Source organism: Echinops telfairi, unplaced genomic scaffold (genome assembly GCF_000313985.2).
Source record: "Echinops telfairi isolate 266 unplaced genomic scaffold, ASM31398v2 ScPeMD7_7423;HRSCAF=8461, whole genome shotgun sequence".
Taxonomy (NCBI): domain Eukaryota; kingdom Metazoa; phylum Chordata; class Mammalia; order Afrosoricida; family Tenrecidae; genus Echinops; species Echinops telfairi.
This window is the reverse complement of record NW_022111323.1, coordinates 2,732,929-2,747,217: the sequence shown is the minus strand read 5'-3', so window position 1 is coordinate 2,747,217 and position 14,289 is coordinate 2,732,929. Positions and strand designations below refer to the sequence as shown.

At 38.7% G+C, this 14,289-nt stretch overlaps 1 protein-coding gene across 1 annotated transcript in view; it reads right to left on the bottom strand.

Moving 5' to 3' along the window:
• The window catches only part of AR (androgen receptor), a 277,936-nt gene that overhangs the window by 108,019 nt on the left and 155,628 nt on the right, over positions 1 to 14,289 (bottom strand). Inside the window, exon 2 of the mRNA XM_004715439.2 lies at positions 10,507 to 10,658. Coding sequence (XP_004715496.1) covers positions 10,507 to 10,658 — 152 coding nt within the window. The remainder of the gene's footprint in view (positions 1 to 10,506; positions 10,659 to 14,289) is intronic.

The window sequence follows — 14,289 nt, the reverse complement described above, 5'->3', positions numbered from 1 at the left end:
ACAACAGAAAAGTGGGTGAAGGGAGACGTCGGACAGGGCAAGATATGACAAAATAATAATTTATAAATTATCAAGGGCTCATGAGGGAGGGGAAGGGGGAGGGAGGAGAAAAAAATGAGAACCTGATGCTGGGGGTTTAAGTGGAAAGCAAATGTTTTGAGAATGACGAGGGCAATGAATGTACAAATGTGCTTTGCACAATTGATGTATGTATGGATTGTGATAAGAGTCGCATGAGCCCCTAATAAAACGATTAAAAAAAAGACAGAGTAGCTGATTGGTTTAGAAGATAAGATTCATCTTAAGCTCACATACAAATATAGACTAAAACTCAAAGGATGTTGAAAAATATAGCGAATCAATGGTAACCATATAAAGCCATGTATGGCAACATTAATCCCTAACAAAATAAACTTCAAGGCAAATAACATAATGAATGACATGAACGGATACTACATAATGATAAAAGGAACAATACACCAAGGACATAACCTTAATAAACATGTACATACCCAAAGAAAGATACTTGAAATCAATCAATCCAATTTTGACAGAATTGAAAAGAGAAATAAACAGCTTCACAATAATAGTAAGAGACTTACCATCAGGAAAGAAACTCATTAAGATTCAGAAGAGCTGAACAACACAATCAACTAGCTCAACTTTCTAGATACATACAGAGTACTCCACTCATCAACAGCACAGTATACATTCTTCACTAGTGCACAAGGTAAAAATTCCACAAAGAAGATAGTTTAAAAACAGCTGGAAGAAAAATTCACTAGTATAATAAAAGAGAAGAAGATACCATTCAAGAAGTTAAAAGAATCCCAGAGAGGATAGACATCAAAAAGAAATCACTAAGGCATGTTATGGTCAAACTTTCCAATGTTACGGACAAGGAACAAATACTGGGAATGACTTGGAAAAAGAGAAACACTGCGTACAAAGAAGAACCAATAAGAACAAGCTTGGTATTTTCAGCAGAAACTATACAGTCAAAAAGACAAAGAAAGTATATCTATAACATTCTGAAAGAAAAATATCCTTGAACCTAGAATCTCATCCAGCAAAATTGTCCCTCAAATATGAGGATGAAATAAAGGTATTTCTGGGTAAGAAAAAAATAGAAGAGATTTGTAAAAATGATACCAAGCTTACAAAAATGACTATGGGCAGTTATTTAGACAGAGGATCAAGAACAGCAGCAGTTATCAATCCGTCATTAAGACACCAACCAGAAATCAAACCCCTTAAGCATTACTCAAAAGTAGAACAAAAGCATAAGATTGAAAATAGGGAGCCAGTTATATCACACCACAATGAAGAAAAAATAAAAGGAGGAATTATGCAGATACAAAACTTTCTAATGGAGATGAAGTCACATAGTTTACAAGAGAGAGTACACTGTCATAAACTTGGGAAGAAAATTATAATTAACAAGGTACCCTCTAAAAAATGGAAAAGTTTCATCAAAATAAAAAAAATAACAAGAACAATAAGAAAACAATAAAGAAAAAACAGATGAGAAAGCACACAAACAAAATGAACTCAGCACAGGAAATCACAAGTGACAAAGAAACCAAAAACATAATAGTGGGGTAGAGGGGAAAAAAAGAGTGAGGACCCTCACTCTTTTTCCTTCTTGGTTTGCTTCCTTGTGGGCATGGCATGCTGGCCCCTCTCCACAAGCTGTAGGTTTAGTGCTATCCTCTGTAGCAAATACTTCTAGGGAGAGTGGCGGTCTAGCCTCCATATCAGCATACCAACCCCGGAGGACAAAGTCCCTGCAAGGAGCTGCTAAGGCACAGAGAGGACTGTAGGGCAGATAACAGCTCGACACATGATGTCCCATTACTGGAGCATACCATGACAGAGGACAATATTAGGGACACACAGCGGGGAGTTAATCCAGTTTGAACCACCCACAGGTGGGCGAATCAAGAAGGGAACTTAAGAGATCAGCAATGGGAGCAACGCCAAGCCACTACGCCCCTAAGGAGCCCCCAAAATAGACTTCAGGTTAGGAGGGGCAGTTCCTGGAATTCCCCCAGGACTAGTGGAGAGATCTTCATAAAGGTCAGTGCCCAGACATGGATTTATGTATGCTTTCTTCCACCTAGTGGTTATTATCTTTTTCCCCCTTCTTTTCTCTTGTTTTATTCAATCTTTTGTTTTCTTTTTGTTTTGTCTACATTATTGTTGGTTTTGCCTACCTATATAAGCATGGGAAGAGGGCCTACAGTTAGGGAGGGATTTGGGGGGAGCAGTGAGCAAATAATGCTATAGACAGGGGAACCACTAGGGAATTAAAATCAACAAGGAGGACGTAGAGACCCAGGGGGTGTTGGAGCAACAGGAATCTAATTGAGAGGAATTACTGAGAGGGAGAAGAAGGGCGAATGTCATGGTGAGGCTATAGGAAGTTAAAAGGAACCAGAGGAAAGATCTAGTAAGCAAAGCTTTGGACACAGGTGTAAATATAGGTGTGTACATATGTAAATACATTAATTCATAGAAATAGAGGTATTGGCCTATATATTTATATGGCAATGCACTGAGGTAGTGGATGGACTTTGAGCCTCTGCTCAAGCCCTGCCTCAATGCAAGAGCACTTTGTTCTAACAACCTGGCATTCTGTGATGCTCACCTTCCTGGCACAATTGCTGAAGACAAAATGGGTGCATAAGCAAATGTGGTGAAGAAAGGGATGGTGCCTGGCTATCAAAAGATATAGCATCTGGGGTCTTAAAGGCTTGAAAATTTAAAAGCAGCCATCTAGCAGAGAAACAACAAGCTCACATGGAAGAAGCATAGCAGCCTGTGTGATCATGAGGTGTTGATGGGAAAAGGTATCAAGAAACACGCAAACAAATTGATAAGAAGGGGACTGGATATAGTGGAGACCCAAAGTCCGCCAGCAAGACAATTGGGCCACATGGAATCCAGAGTTTGGTATGGCACTGATGAACCACATAACTGTCCTCTAGTCCTTTAAGATTTCCTCCCCTTAGTATTAAGATCTTTTTGTGTTATATCTCATTAATCATGTTAGATTTGCATTTGTGGTAGTCAAAAGACAGTGACTGGAGTAATGATTCCCTGAGGTTATAGGAACTGAGGTGGGGGAAATGGGGGTGGAAGGGGAGTTGATAGCACTGATGGTTGTATAACTCTACCCAATGGGATTAAGCAATATACCTGCCTGTGAATGTATATATTAGAATGTATAAGCTATGTCAATTAAAATTTATTCAAAATCATAAATTTGAACATTAAGAAACCAAAAAAATGCAAAATGAAAACAACACATACATACCTATCAGTAATGACAGTGGCTGTAATTAGACTAAATGCACAGTCATGCAGGAAAGAGTAACAGATTGGATGAGAAAACAGTACCCATAAATCTGCTACTTACAAGAGACTCATATTAGACATAAAGATAAAAATAGTTTAAAAATGAAAGAACGGATAAATATATATCTGGCTAACAATACTGTTGCTGTTAGGTGCTGTTGAGTCAGTTCCCACTCGTTATGCACAAGAGAATGAAATACTGCCCACTGCTGAACCATCTTCACAATTATGGTTGCTTTGAACCCATTGTTGCAATGTTAATCTTTGATAAAATAGACTTCAATGCAAAATCCATCATGAGCGGCATAGAAGGGCATTACATAATGATTAATGGGACAATTGGAAAAGAAGACTAATCATAATAAATATCTATGCACTCAATGAAACATTCTCAAAAAATAATAATTAAAATCATATTCTGAAGATAGAATCAGATACTTTCATAATAATGGTAGGAGACTTCAATACACTACTCTCACGAAAGGACAGAACAACTAGAAAGGAAGGTGATAAAGACACAGAAGAAACAAATTAAACAATCAACTTGACCCCTTGGACATATACAGAACACTAAATCCAATGACAGCTCAATATACATTCTTTTTAAATGAACATGAAACATCCACAGAATATATCATATGTTAGGGCACAAAGCAAACCTTACTAAATTGAAAAACATTAAAATATCACAGACCATTTTCTCAGATCACAATGCTATGAAAATAGAAATCAACAATAGGAAGAAGAATAAAAATCAAATACAAGGAAACTGAGTAACACTGCTTAAAAGCTACTAGGCAATTTAAAAAATAAAGAATGGAATTAAAAATTGTTTGAAACATATAAGAATGAAAATAGAACATACAAAAAAACTTGGTTCACAGCAAGAGCGGTACTCACAGAGCAATTTATAGCAAATGTAGAGCAAATATGCATACATTATAAAATAAAAACCAAAATAAATGCCTTAACCCAACATCTTCAACAAAAAGACTAAGAGCAGCAAAATAAACCTTCAGTCATTAGAAGACATTAAATAAGTAAAATTAGAGCGGAAATAAGTGAATAAACCCCCCCAGAAAAATAGAAAAAAATAAATAATGCAAGAAGTTGGTTCTGTGAAAGGATTGACATCATTGACAAACCACTGGTAAACAAAGAAAAAGAAGCAAATATTACAAATAAAAAAACCAGAAAGGCATCATCACAGCAGAACCAACTGAAATAAAAAAGGTAATAACATTTTACTATAAAAAAACTGTAATCCAAGAAATTTGAAAACATGTAAAAATTTGTTTGAGTCCATTGTTGGAATATTCATCTTTGACAAAACAGACTTCAAGGAGGGCATGTCATAATGATTCAAGGGACAACTGAACAAAAAGCTATAACCAAACAAACTGTCTACCGAAATAAACCTAGGATTATGTAGAAAACCTCGGAAGACCCATAGCAAAAATGGGAAGAGATTAGATCATTTAAACACTACCACCACCACAACCACCACCACCACCACCACCACCACCACCACCACCACCACCATCACCACCACCACCACCATGGCCACTGCTATTAATTTTGGCTCGTAGCCACTTACTCAGAAAAAGTTGTTGTTAGGTGTCAATAAGTCACTTTCAAGTAGGGCCATGATTTCAGAACTAATTGTTTCTAAGAAATTAGTACCAGGGCCTAATCAAAGACAATATTAAAGTAAGAGAATTATACCCCAGGGGGATGATAGATAAGGCTCTACCATAAATTAACGAGGAGGTTTTGAAATGGAGCCAAAGGCAGATTAAAAAAAACACCCCAAAACCATAGATTCAGTAATGGGCTTTGGGCACACACTAAATCCTAGCTCCAACTTAAGAACAATTCATTCTTACATCATGGCCCTGCTTGATTTGTTCTCAGGAAGGGCACACAGAAGATATGGGTGCTATAACAAAAATTTGGTGAAGAAATTAAATGGTGCCTGGCTGTCAGATGAAATAGCGTCTGGGGTCTTAAAGGCTTATTTCTAAACAGGAAACAATCTGAATGAAATGTCAACTAAGTCCACATGGAAAAAGCAAACCAACATCAGTCTTTGAAGGACTGCAAATCATATAATCAGAAGATGAAGGATCGAATAGTACCAGAGTCTAAATTGTATGAATCCAGATTGCAGAAGGCTATTGATGACAGTGGGACTCCAAGATACTTTTGTGGGATCTACATAGGAAACAAGTCTCTGGTGATTTCCCTCTAACCATAATAGAGGGATGGGAGGAAATTAGTTATTAAATATTGGAGAGATGACTATAGAAGATCAAAAGGATAAACCTGACTTGAACGGTTAAAAGCTTGTCAGTTGATCCCTCCTGTGATGCATGCTAGGTCTTATCTGGTTTCAACGTTTTCTGTATTTTTTTGTTTATTCATAATTGGGTTCATCTCAGATGTCATTGGGGATCACCATCTTGAAATTTTGTTATATATTTTCATGTTTTTCAGTATATGAAACCCAATATTGATGAAGCTATAGGGACAGCAAATAGAATCAGGTTTTGGGTGGGGTGGGGGACAGGGGTGCTGGGGGGTTGAGTAAAAGGGAACAGAGGTCAAGGAGTTCAAGAAGGAAAAGAATATTTTGAAATTGATTGTGGTAACAATTGTACAATACTGCTTGATGTGACTAACTATTGAGTGATATGATATCTGTATTAACTCCCAATAAAATGGTTTTGGGGAAAAAATGGGCAGAGGACATGAACACACAATTCACCAAAGACATCCAGGTTGCCAACAAAGAGAGAAATACTTGTGGTCACCAGCTATCCTAAAGATGCAAATCAAAACCTCACGCCAGCATTGGTAGCAAAGTTTAAAAGAAAACAGAGAATTACAAATGCTGGTGAGGGTGCTGAGAGACTGGAACCCTAATATAGTGCTGGTGGGACTGTAAATACTATGGAAAGCAGTTAGGTGCTCCCACAAACAACTTGGAATAGAAATACCATATGACCCAGCAATCCATTTACTTGGTATGTACGCTAAAGAAGTAAAAGCTGTAGCACAAATAGGTATATACATTTCCATGTTCATCACACAACTTTTCACAATAGCAAGAACATGGAAAAAACCTATATGCCCACCAGTGGAGGAAAGGATAAATAGCATTTGGTATAATACATACAATGGAATACTACACATCATTAAAGAATAATGATAAAACAATGAAAAATCCCATGACGTGGATGGATTTGGAGGAGATTATTCTGAGTGGAGTTAGTGAATCACAAAAGGGCAAATATTGTATGAGACCATTGTTATAAAAGAAAAAAAAACTATAACTGTTATTCATACCAAAAGAAATAGGCCTTGATGGTTACCAGGGGTGGGAAGGTAAGGAAAGACAAGAAAAGCAATAGGCTAGAGGGCACACATGTCTAAAAGGGAAGATTACATTCTACAAGAGAGAGAGAAGTTGTTTTTTTTAATCAGGGGGGAAGACAGGGTAAGCTATTGTTATTTTTAGGTACCCTCAAGTCTGATCCCATTCATAGAGACCCTAAGTACAGCAAATGGAAACACTGCCTGGGCCAGCACCATCCTCACAATTGTTCGTGCGTTTCAGCTCATTGTTGCAGCCATGATATCAATTCATTTTCTCAAGGCCTACCTCATTTTTGCTGCCCCTTTAATTTACCAAGCATATTGTCCTTCTCCAGAGACTAGTCTCTCCTGACAACATATCAAAAATATGTGAGACTATGTCTCGCCATCCTTGCCTCTAAGGAGCACTCTGACTGTACTTCTTCCAAGAAAGATTTGTTTGTTCTTTTGGCAATCCATGGTACTTTTCAATAGTCTTTGCCAGCACCATAATTCAAATTCATCGATTCTTTTTTGGTCTTCCTTATTCAGTGTCCAGCTTTCACATGCATATGAGGCGATTGGGAGGTTTGATTCCTTTTTTCAACTGTTGAAGATAGAAATTATGGTCTGAAATGTAAAACCCCATATAATTCACAATAAAAAGCTAAACATAAGATCAAGATTTAATTTAATTGGGAAAAAAAGGAAAAAGAAAGCAAATCAATAAATGTTCCCTGCAGGTAATAAGACATCTCTTTGCCTTCAAACAGGGATAATGGCAATAATAATGGCAAGAAAATGGCAAGAAAACACCAATTTTGTTTTGTTTTCTTAAACCATCTTCTCCTGCACCTCAAAAGGCTGCTGATCTGAACCAAATGTTCAAATTAGAATGGAAACAAAGGTCTCAGAGATCCCTCTCCACAACTTTCCAAGGGATCCATTGGTGATTTTTTTCATACTTCTAGCAGTATAGAACATTTGGCCTCATGAGCTCAGAGTCTCGTTTTCTCAAAGAAAATATTACTGAGTTTCCCTAACTTAAGTGCCTCTTGAATTCTGTGACATTTTAGAACTTTGATGGATTTCTATGTGTTCTGTAAGGTAAGTGATCTTGCACTCTCCACAATCTTCTCTCTTCCCTGTTCTTAAATAGCTCAGGACTGAGGCCTTACAGCAGAACTCCTCCCAGGAAGTCTTTCCAGCTGTCCATTTTCCTGCTTCCTTCCTTCAGTCTTAACTTCTTTAGAAATCACCCATGTAGAATGTATGATATTGCAGAAAAATCTTTTTTTTGGCAATAGTTTATAACTTCCTCTGTTTACCTAAAACACCAATTTTTCACTCAGGTCTACTAACCCAGACGCAGCATCAATTATGTTATAATCTATGTATTAAATTAACTTGTTCATTTGAGCACCTTTCCTATTTAATTCCCATGCTTGCTAACACACTAGATCAGTGTTTTTCAACCTTTGGGGGTCAAACGACCCTTTCACAGGGGTCGCCTGATTCATAACAGTAGCAAAATTACAGTTATGAAGTATCAATGAAAATAATTTTATGCTTGGGGGGTCACCACAACATGAGGAACTGTATTAAAGGGTTGTGGCATTAGGAAGGTTGAGAACCACTGCACTAGATTGATACTCTGTAGCAGTCTCTGCTCTATAGAGCATACTTACTGGATGACGAGCATGGGAAAGAGGTAAGTTCTCACTTAGGAAGTCAAGGTGATCTGAAATTCCCAGAACTGCTTATTGTTTTTTTTTTATATTAACCATCTTCCTTTAAGTACTTTAAGGGAAAGGGCACTATTTCCTCTTTCCAAAGTGCCAAATCCTTGGCACTAGATCCTGGACCTTATACTTGCCTAGCACAAGCAGGGGTAATGGACTTCTTGTGTGGTGGGAGGTATGGTAGTCATATAATCGTTTGTCAATTTAAGAGGATTAAGAATGAAGGGGTGGAGTCTACCCTGTCAATAAGGTCATAGTGAATGAGGCCTCTGTGTGGACATGGCATTATCCTGAGGATTCTGGGAACTCCTGTAATCCTCGTTGGAGGTGGGAGACACACTCTCTCTCTGCTGACTCCCTGGGAGACATTGCAGCTGACAAGACTCATGGAACTCCGCTAGTGCCCTGAGCAGGAGGAGCCATGTAGAGACCCTGCCAGCACTGAGATGCTTACACTGCCAATGGATCCACAAGACTTTCCACCCACTGGCCTGTGATGAGCCTGCATTCAGTGTCATTGCATATGTTGCACGAGTCTGAAGAGGACTTTATAGATTGGTATCCGACATATGGACTAATATCAAATTTATGGACTTGATCTGCACTGGGCTGAAATGTTTTCTCAATCTTCAACTGCTCTTGTATATAAAGCTCTTTCTTATACACATATGAGTCTCCCTGGATTTTTTTCTCTGTCTACCCATACTAACACAGCAGGGTTATGGGTGGTGTATACAACATATTTTCAGTAATACCAATGCTAGCTGCATCCTTGGGGCTTTGGAGTCTGAAAGGAAATGAAATTTCAGTTTCCTATTTTATTAGCATTCCTGCCACCTGACTAAAATGATAAAACAACAATCACCATTTTCATTTCTATCAATGGTGAGATCAATTGAGAGGTATTCACTTTCTAACTATTCACTGGATGCCAAAATTCTCTGTTGCTTCTATCAAGCTCTGATATGTGTCAGTACACTTCTGGCAAAAGTATTGCATGTGTACTTGTCTGCTTTAGGGGCATCTAAGTGGTCAGTATACTTACATAAGCAAAAGTTTCGTTCAGATTTGGAAGTCCACACTTCTTTCAGGCAAATGAGAAGAAAAGAAATTGTCTTGGTAGGAAATACCACCACTGTGGAAAGTTAGGACAGGGGTGGATTCTGATACTGATGTTTAGCAACTAGGTCTTACCCCAGAGCAGAATGTCTATGGTTAAGCGACTGGTTACCAGTGCTCACTTATAAGGGACTCTATTAGGAAAGGTTGAGAAGTAACAGTTCATGATGTATTCGATATAAAAAGGAGGCACTCATATATGTAAGAGATCTAGAAATGAGAGTTCCTGCTGTAAGATATATGTCCACACCTCTGGGAACTTAGAAGACAGAAACTGTTTTAAGGTGAATAAGACTAAGAAACCAAACATCTGATACAAAGCCTGAATATCTAGGCCAATGAGCAATTACTGAAGACAGGGATTTGGAAAGGAAGATAAAATTGCTTCTTCACTCTGGGTCCTTAACTATATAGAAGTTATGAGTCCAAAGAGACCCCAAGGAGGCATCAACAGGAGGGAGCAGGTGCAGAGACTGATGGTCTACTGAACAGAAAGAACACTTCCTTTCTGGGGCCGAGGCCAGAAAGCCTTTACTAAGAAACAATCTCATATATAGCACAGAGAACAAACTGGGGACTCAGTTGGGGTTTCTCCACTCCTATTCTCTCTAATAAGGACAATTTTTTCCCATCACAAGGCATCAGAGTCCAACACAAGGAAGGAGGAAATTAAATCTTTTCAAATCAATACTTTTTCTTTTATTCCTCAGACCCACAGAGCCACAAGTACCAGCTGGGACCATCTTCGTTGCTATCCCAGCAGTTGTAGCCAGGTCCAGCAAGTACAGACACTTGCTCTTTGGGATCTTAGGTTCTTAAGTGACCCTGTCATTGAGACGAGAAATTTCTGGATTCTAGAAGGGTGATGTCTCTTTGGAAGGTAAAAGAGAAAGGAAAGGAAGATAAATCAGTGTGAGAAACCCTTTACCTTCAGCGGCTCTCTTAAAGAAGACTTTGCAGCTTCCACAAGTGAGTGCTCCATAGTGACAGCCAGAAGCTTCGTCTCCACAGATCAGACAGGTCTTCTGGGGTGGAAAGTAATAGTCGATGGGCAGAACATGGTCTCTGGCAGTTTCCAAACTAGAAAGACACAAAAATGCAGTGCATTGTCAGCAGGCAAGAAAAAAAAATAGGAGAGCAGGAAACAGGCCACCAGGAGTAAACTGCATGTATTATTATCCATTGTTCTAGAGAGTCAATGTGAAGCTTAATTTTCCTGATGTTTTTCTGAGTAATGTCTGCCGATCCCATGCAACTTGGACAGAGCTTTTTTGATTTGTATGGGAAGATCAGAAAAATTCTCTGGCATTAGTCAATCTTATAGGCTATAAAGGCAGGTTAAAGTATCTGACTTAAGGTGGTGGTAAAAGAATACTTTTGGATCAATAAAATGGTATGAACCCATACCAATGACCTCATCCTCTATGACCAAATCAGACATAAGTAGCCATTTGTTGTGTTTTATGTACTTTAGCACTCTGAACCTTGGTACAAATCTGTTAAATGGGGATACTATCACAAATATCACTGATCTTCTTTTGTGAGAAGGCGTATAATTACATACAGAAAAGGGGGCATTGGAATGATAAATAAATGAGTGTTCTGGATTGCTGCTATCATACCTATCTTCTTTAGGTTTTTATTTCTACTTTCTTAGTAGTTCAAATCACATGGACCGTTCCCCTCCATTCTATAACACGAGGTAGTAACCAACTGCACCAGAAAGTTCTATTGAGAAATGCTGCAAAGTGACGGTGGAAGTTTCTCAGACTACCATCTCAAGAATTGGCCACTAGAAAACAGTTCCTTGAACTGGAATAGAAACTTCAGAGACCATTTGGCTAAATGCTCTTCTCCAAGCATATCTCTGTCTGAGTCCTTCCAGGTGGATCTGAAAAAGAGGTACTAGAAAGCCAATCCTAAAACCTTCAAGAAAGGATAATTCTGCATCTCCCATAGTAACTCTTCCAAGTTTTAATAAATGGAACACAGTTTTTACTAACTAGAAGTTAACTTTTATCTCTTTTAGGTCTTGTGCTTAAATCTTAAGCAATATTAAAGTGAACTTGGGTTAATTTGCAGATAAATGTGACAACTGACAACATTTTCATACACAGGAATGCAACTGCTATATTTTATAATGATTTCTTACTTATTAAGGAAAGAAGCAAAAAAGGGGGGGAGAGAAAAGGAAGACAAAAGGAAGAGAGTTAAATAACAATGAGTATTCACTGTGGTAAGTAATTTCAATACCTCAAGACTAGTTTATAACGTATGTATAATTTCTCATTTTATTATAGAAATAAATAACAGTGAGGATCTGAAAAAGCCCATGACTGTCTGACTCCAAGTCCAAGAGTTTCCACTACCCTATTGCTGTCCTGTTAGTCACCTTCAATTTCTGCCCATGATTCTTTGGCTACTATGCTCAGCACATTCATCAGAATCCAAAAAGGCATGAAAGGTTATCCTCCTCTCAACTCCAAGTGAACAGCTCTTATAAGGCAAGCATGAAGTGTTCAATCATGCTACACTTGAGAAGCATTTTATCCTCCAAAACATAAATATTAGTCTTTATTCAAGTACCAAGTACAAAAGAGAGTACTTACGTATTACTGATATGAAAACTCACTGGCCTGTCTTCTTTCCTTATAAGCCTTAACTTTCTAACTCAACAACTAGTAGCATACCAACTACAAAACCAGTGCTAGCAAAGTCACAAGTTCCATAATAAAGGAGGTCACAGCAATTCCCCTACTAGGCATATACCCAGAAGAGGCAAGAAACAAACCATGGCCAGATATCTGTGCTCCAATGTTCATCATGACACACTTCACAATTGCAAGGAGATGGAAACAACACAAATTTCTATCAACAGATAAATGGATTAAAAAATGGTGGTACATACAGAAAACGGAGTACTATGCATCGCTAAAAAGCAGTGATGAACACATAAAGCACATAGGCGCATGGGAAGAACTGGAGGAAATTATGTTAAGCCCAGTAAGCCAAGCACAAAAGGACACATACAACATGAGTCTGCTGAGGTAAGCTTAAAAAATATGCAAAAAGGCCATAGGGAAAAAGCTACTGTATACAAACATTCCTGGGTGAGGTCCAGGTAGTATGTCAGGGGCCAGACCAAATCCAGGGATACATATGGTAGCCAACTAAAAAGGTGGGGGAAAAGAAAAAAATGGGTAGCGGGGGAATAGGGCACTAACCCACCCAAGGGAATGGTACTGTTTATATCTCCACAGAGAAAGAGGGACCAGACTTCAACCTGGTACTCCAAGATGTGAATGCAACATACTAGCATGAAGCAGGGAAACAGTAGAGAAGTCTTAGGGGTCGACCCCAATCCCAACTATGTAAGCAGCCACCCCTCCCCGCGGAACAATTTACTTCAGAGGACAGCACTGAAGCTAAAGCTCAGGGACATGTCTAATCAGAGCACATGGGAGCAAATGAACGGGGAGGAAGAGAGAGTGGAGCACATCCTGTCCCAGGAAGCCTTGAGGATGATATCCCCACTCAGATCAGCCAATGCAGAGAGGACCATATGGCTGACCCCACTGTGAGACACACCATCCCTCACTGACCCATAGCCCTACGGGGGCAACACAAGAGGCACAGTATGGGAATTGCATCCGATCTGACCCCACCACACAGAGGCAAAGCACTAGGGGCATGCAACAGAACAGCAAGGGGAAGTCTCGAGGGAGTACCAAAAGTCGACTTTGGAGCCAGGGTGTGGCATCCCATCAGACTTGACCAGAAAACACTTGCAAAGGTCAACAAACAGACCTTGGAATATTTACAGGCTTTTCTTTTCTTTTTTTGTTTTGTTTTGTTGTTGTTGTTGTTTTGTCTGGTTGCTTTGCTTTTCTCTGTCTTGTTTTTGTGCATATTATCTCTGCAGGTCTATTGAGATAAGATTAGCTGGATAAACACTCTGAAGGAGAAAACAACGGGAACAACTGTTCCAGGGGGACATGGGAGAGGAGGAGGTGGGGGAAAGGAAGTGGTATTAACAAACCCAGAGACAAGGGAACAACAAGTGATCCAAAATCAGTGGTGAGGAGGGTGTAGGAGTCCTGGTAGGGTTTGATCAAGGGCAATGTAACTGAGAGGAATTACTGAAACATTGTACCTATTCTCAAACATGAAACAAGGAGAAGCAGGAAGTTTTCTGATTTTCAAACTAACAACAACATTCATATAAAGCCAGATATCATCTCATTTAATCTTCCTGAAAAGGAATACAAAGGCATGTATGTGTCATCCCCATATTGCAGAAGAGGAAACTGATGTTCCAAAATATTAAGTAAACTTATCTAATAGCATATATTCAGTAAGTGACAATGTCCATATTCCATTCCAGTTAAGTCTGACTCTAAAGTGTAGACTTTGAACCAATAACTAATCAAGTTATCAGTGTCAAGGTTGGGATTAAATAGGTTAGTTAAACTAAACTCTTAACACCTAGTCTTATGGACAAAATTCAGGGGTAAATTCTGAGATACCTTGCCACCAAGCAACTTACCATCTAGTAGAGAAAAGAAGAAATAGGCAACTATAAAACAACATAGTAAGTAATACAATAAAGAATAGAACAGACTATGAGAAATAAGGAAGTGCCTCAAACACACGACTGTATTTGAGAGGCGTAAAGGTATATATGGGGGACCTTCAAAAAGTTCGTGGAAAA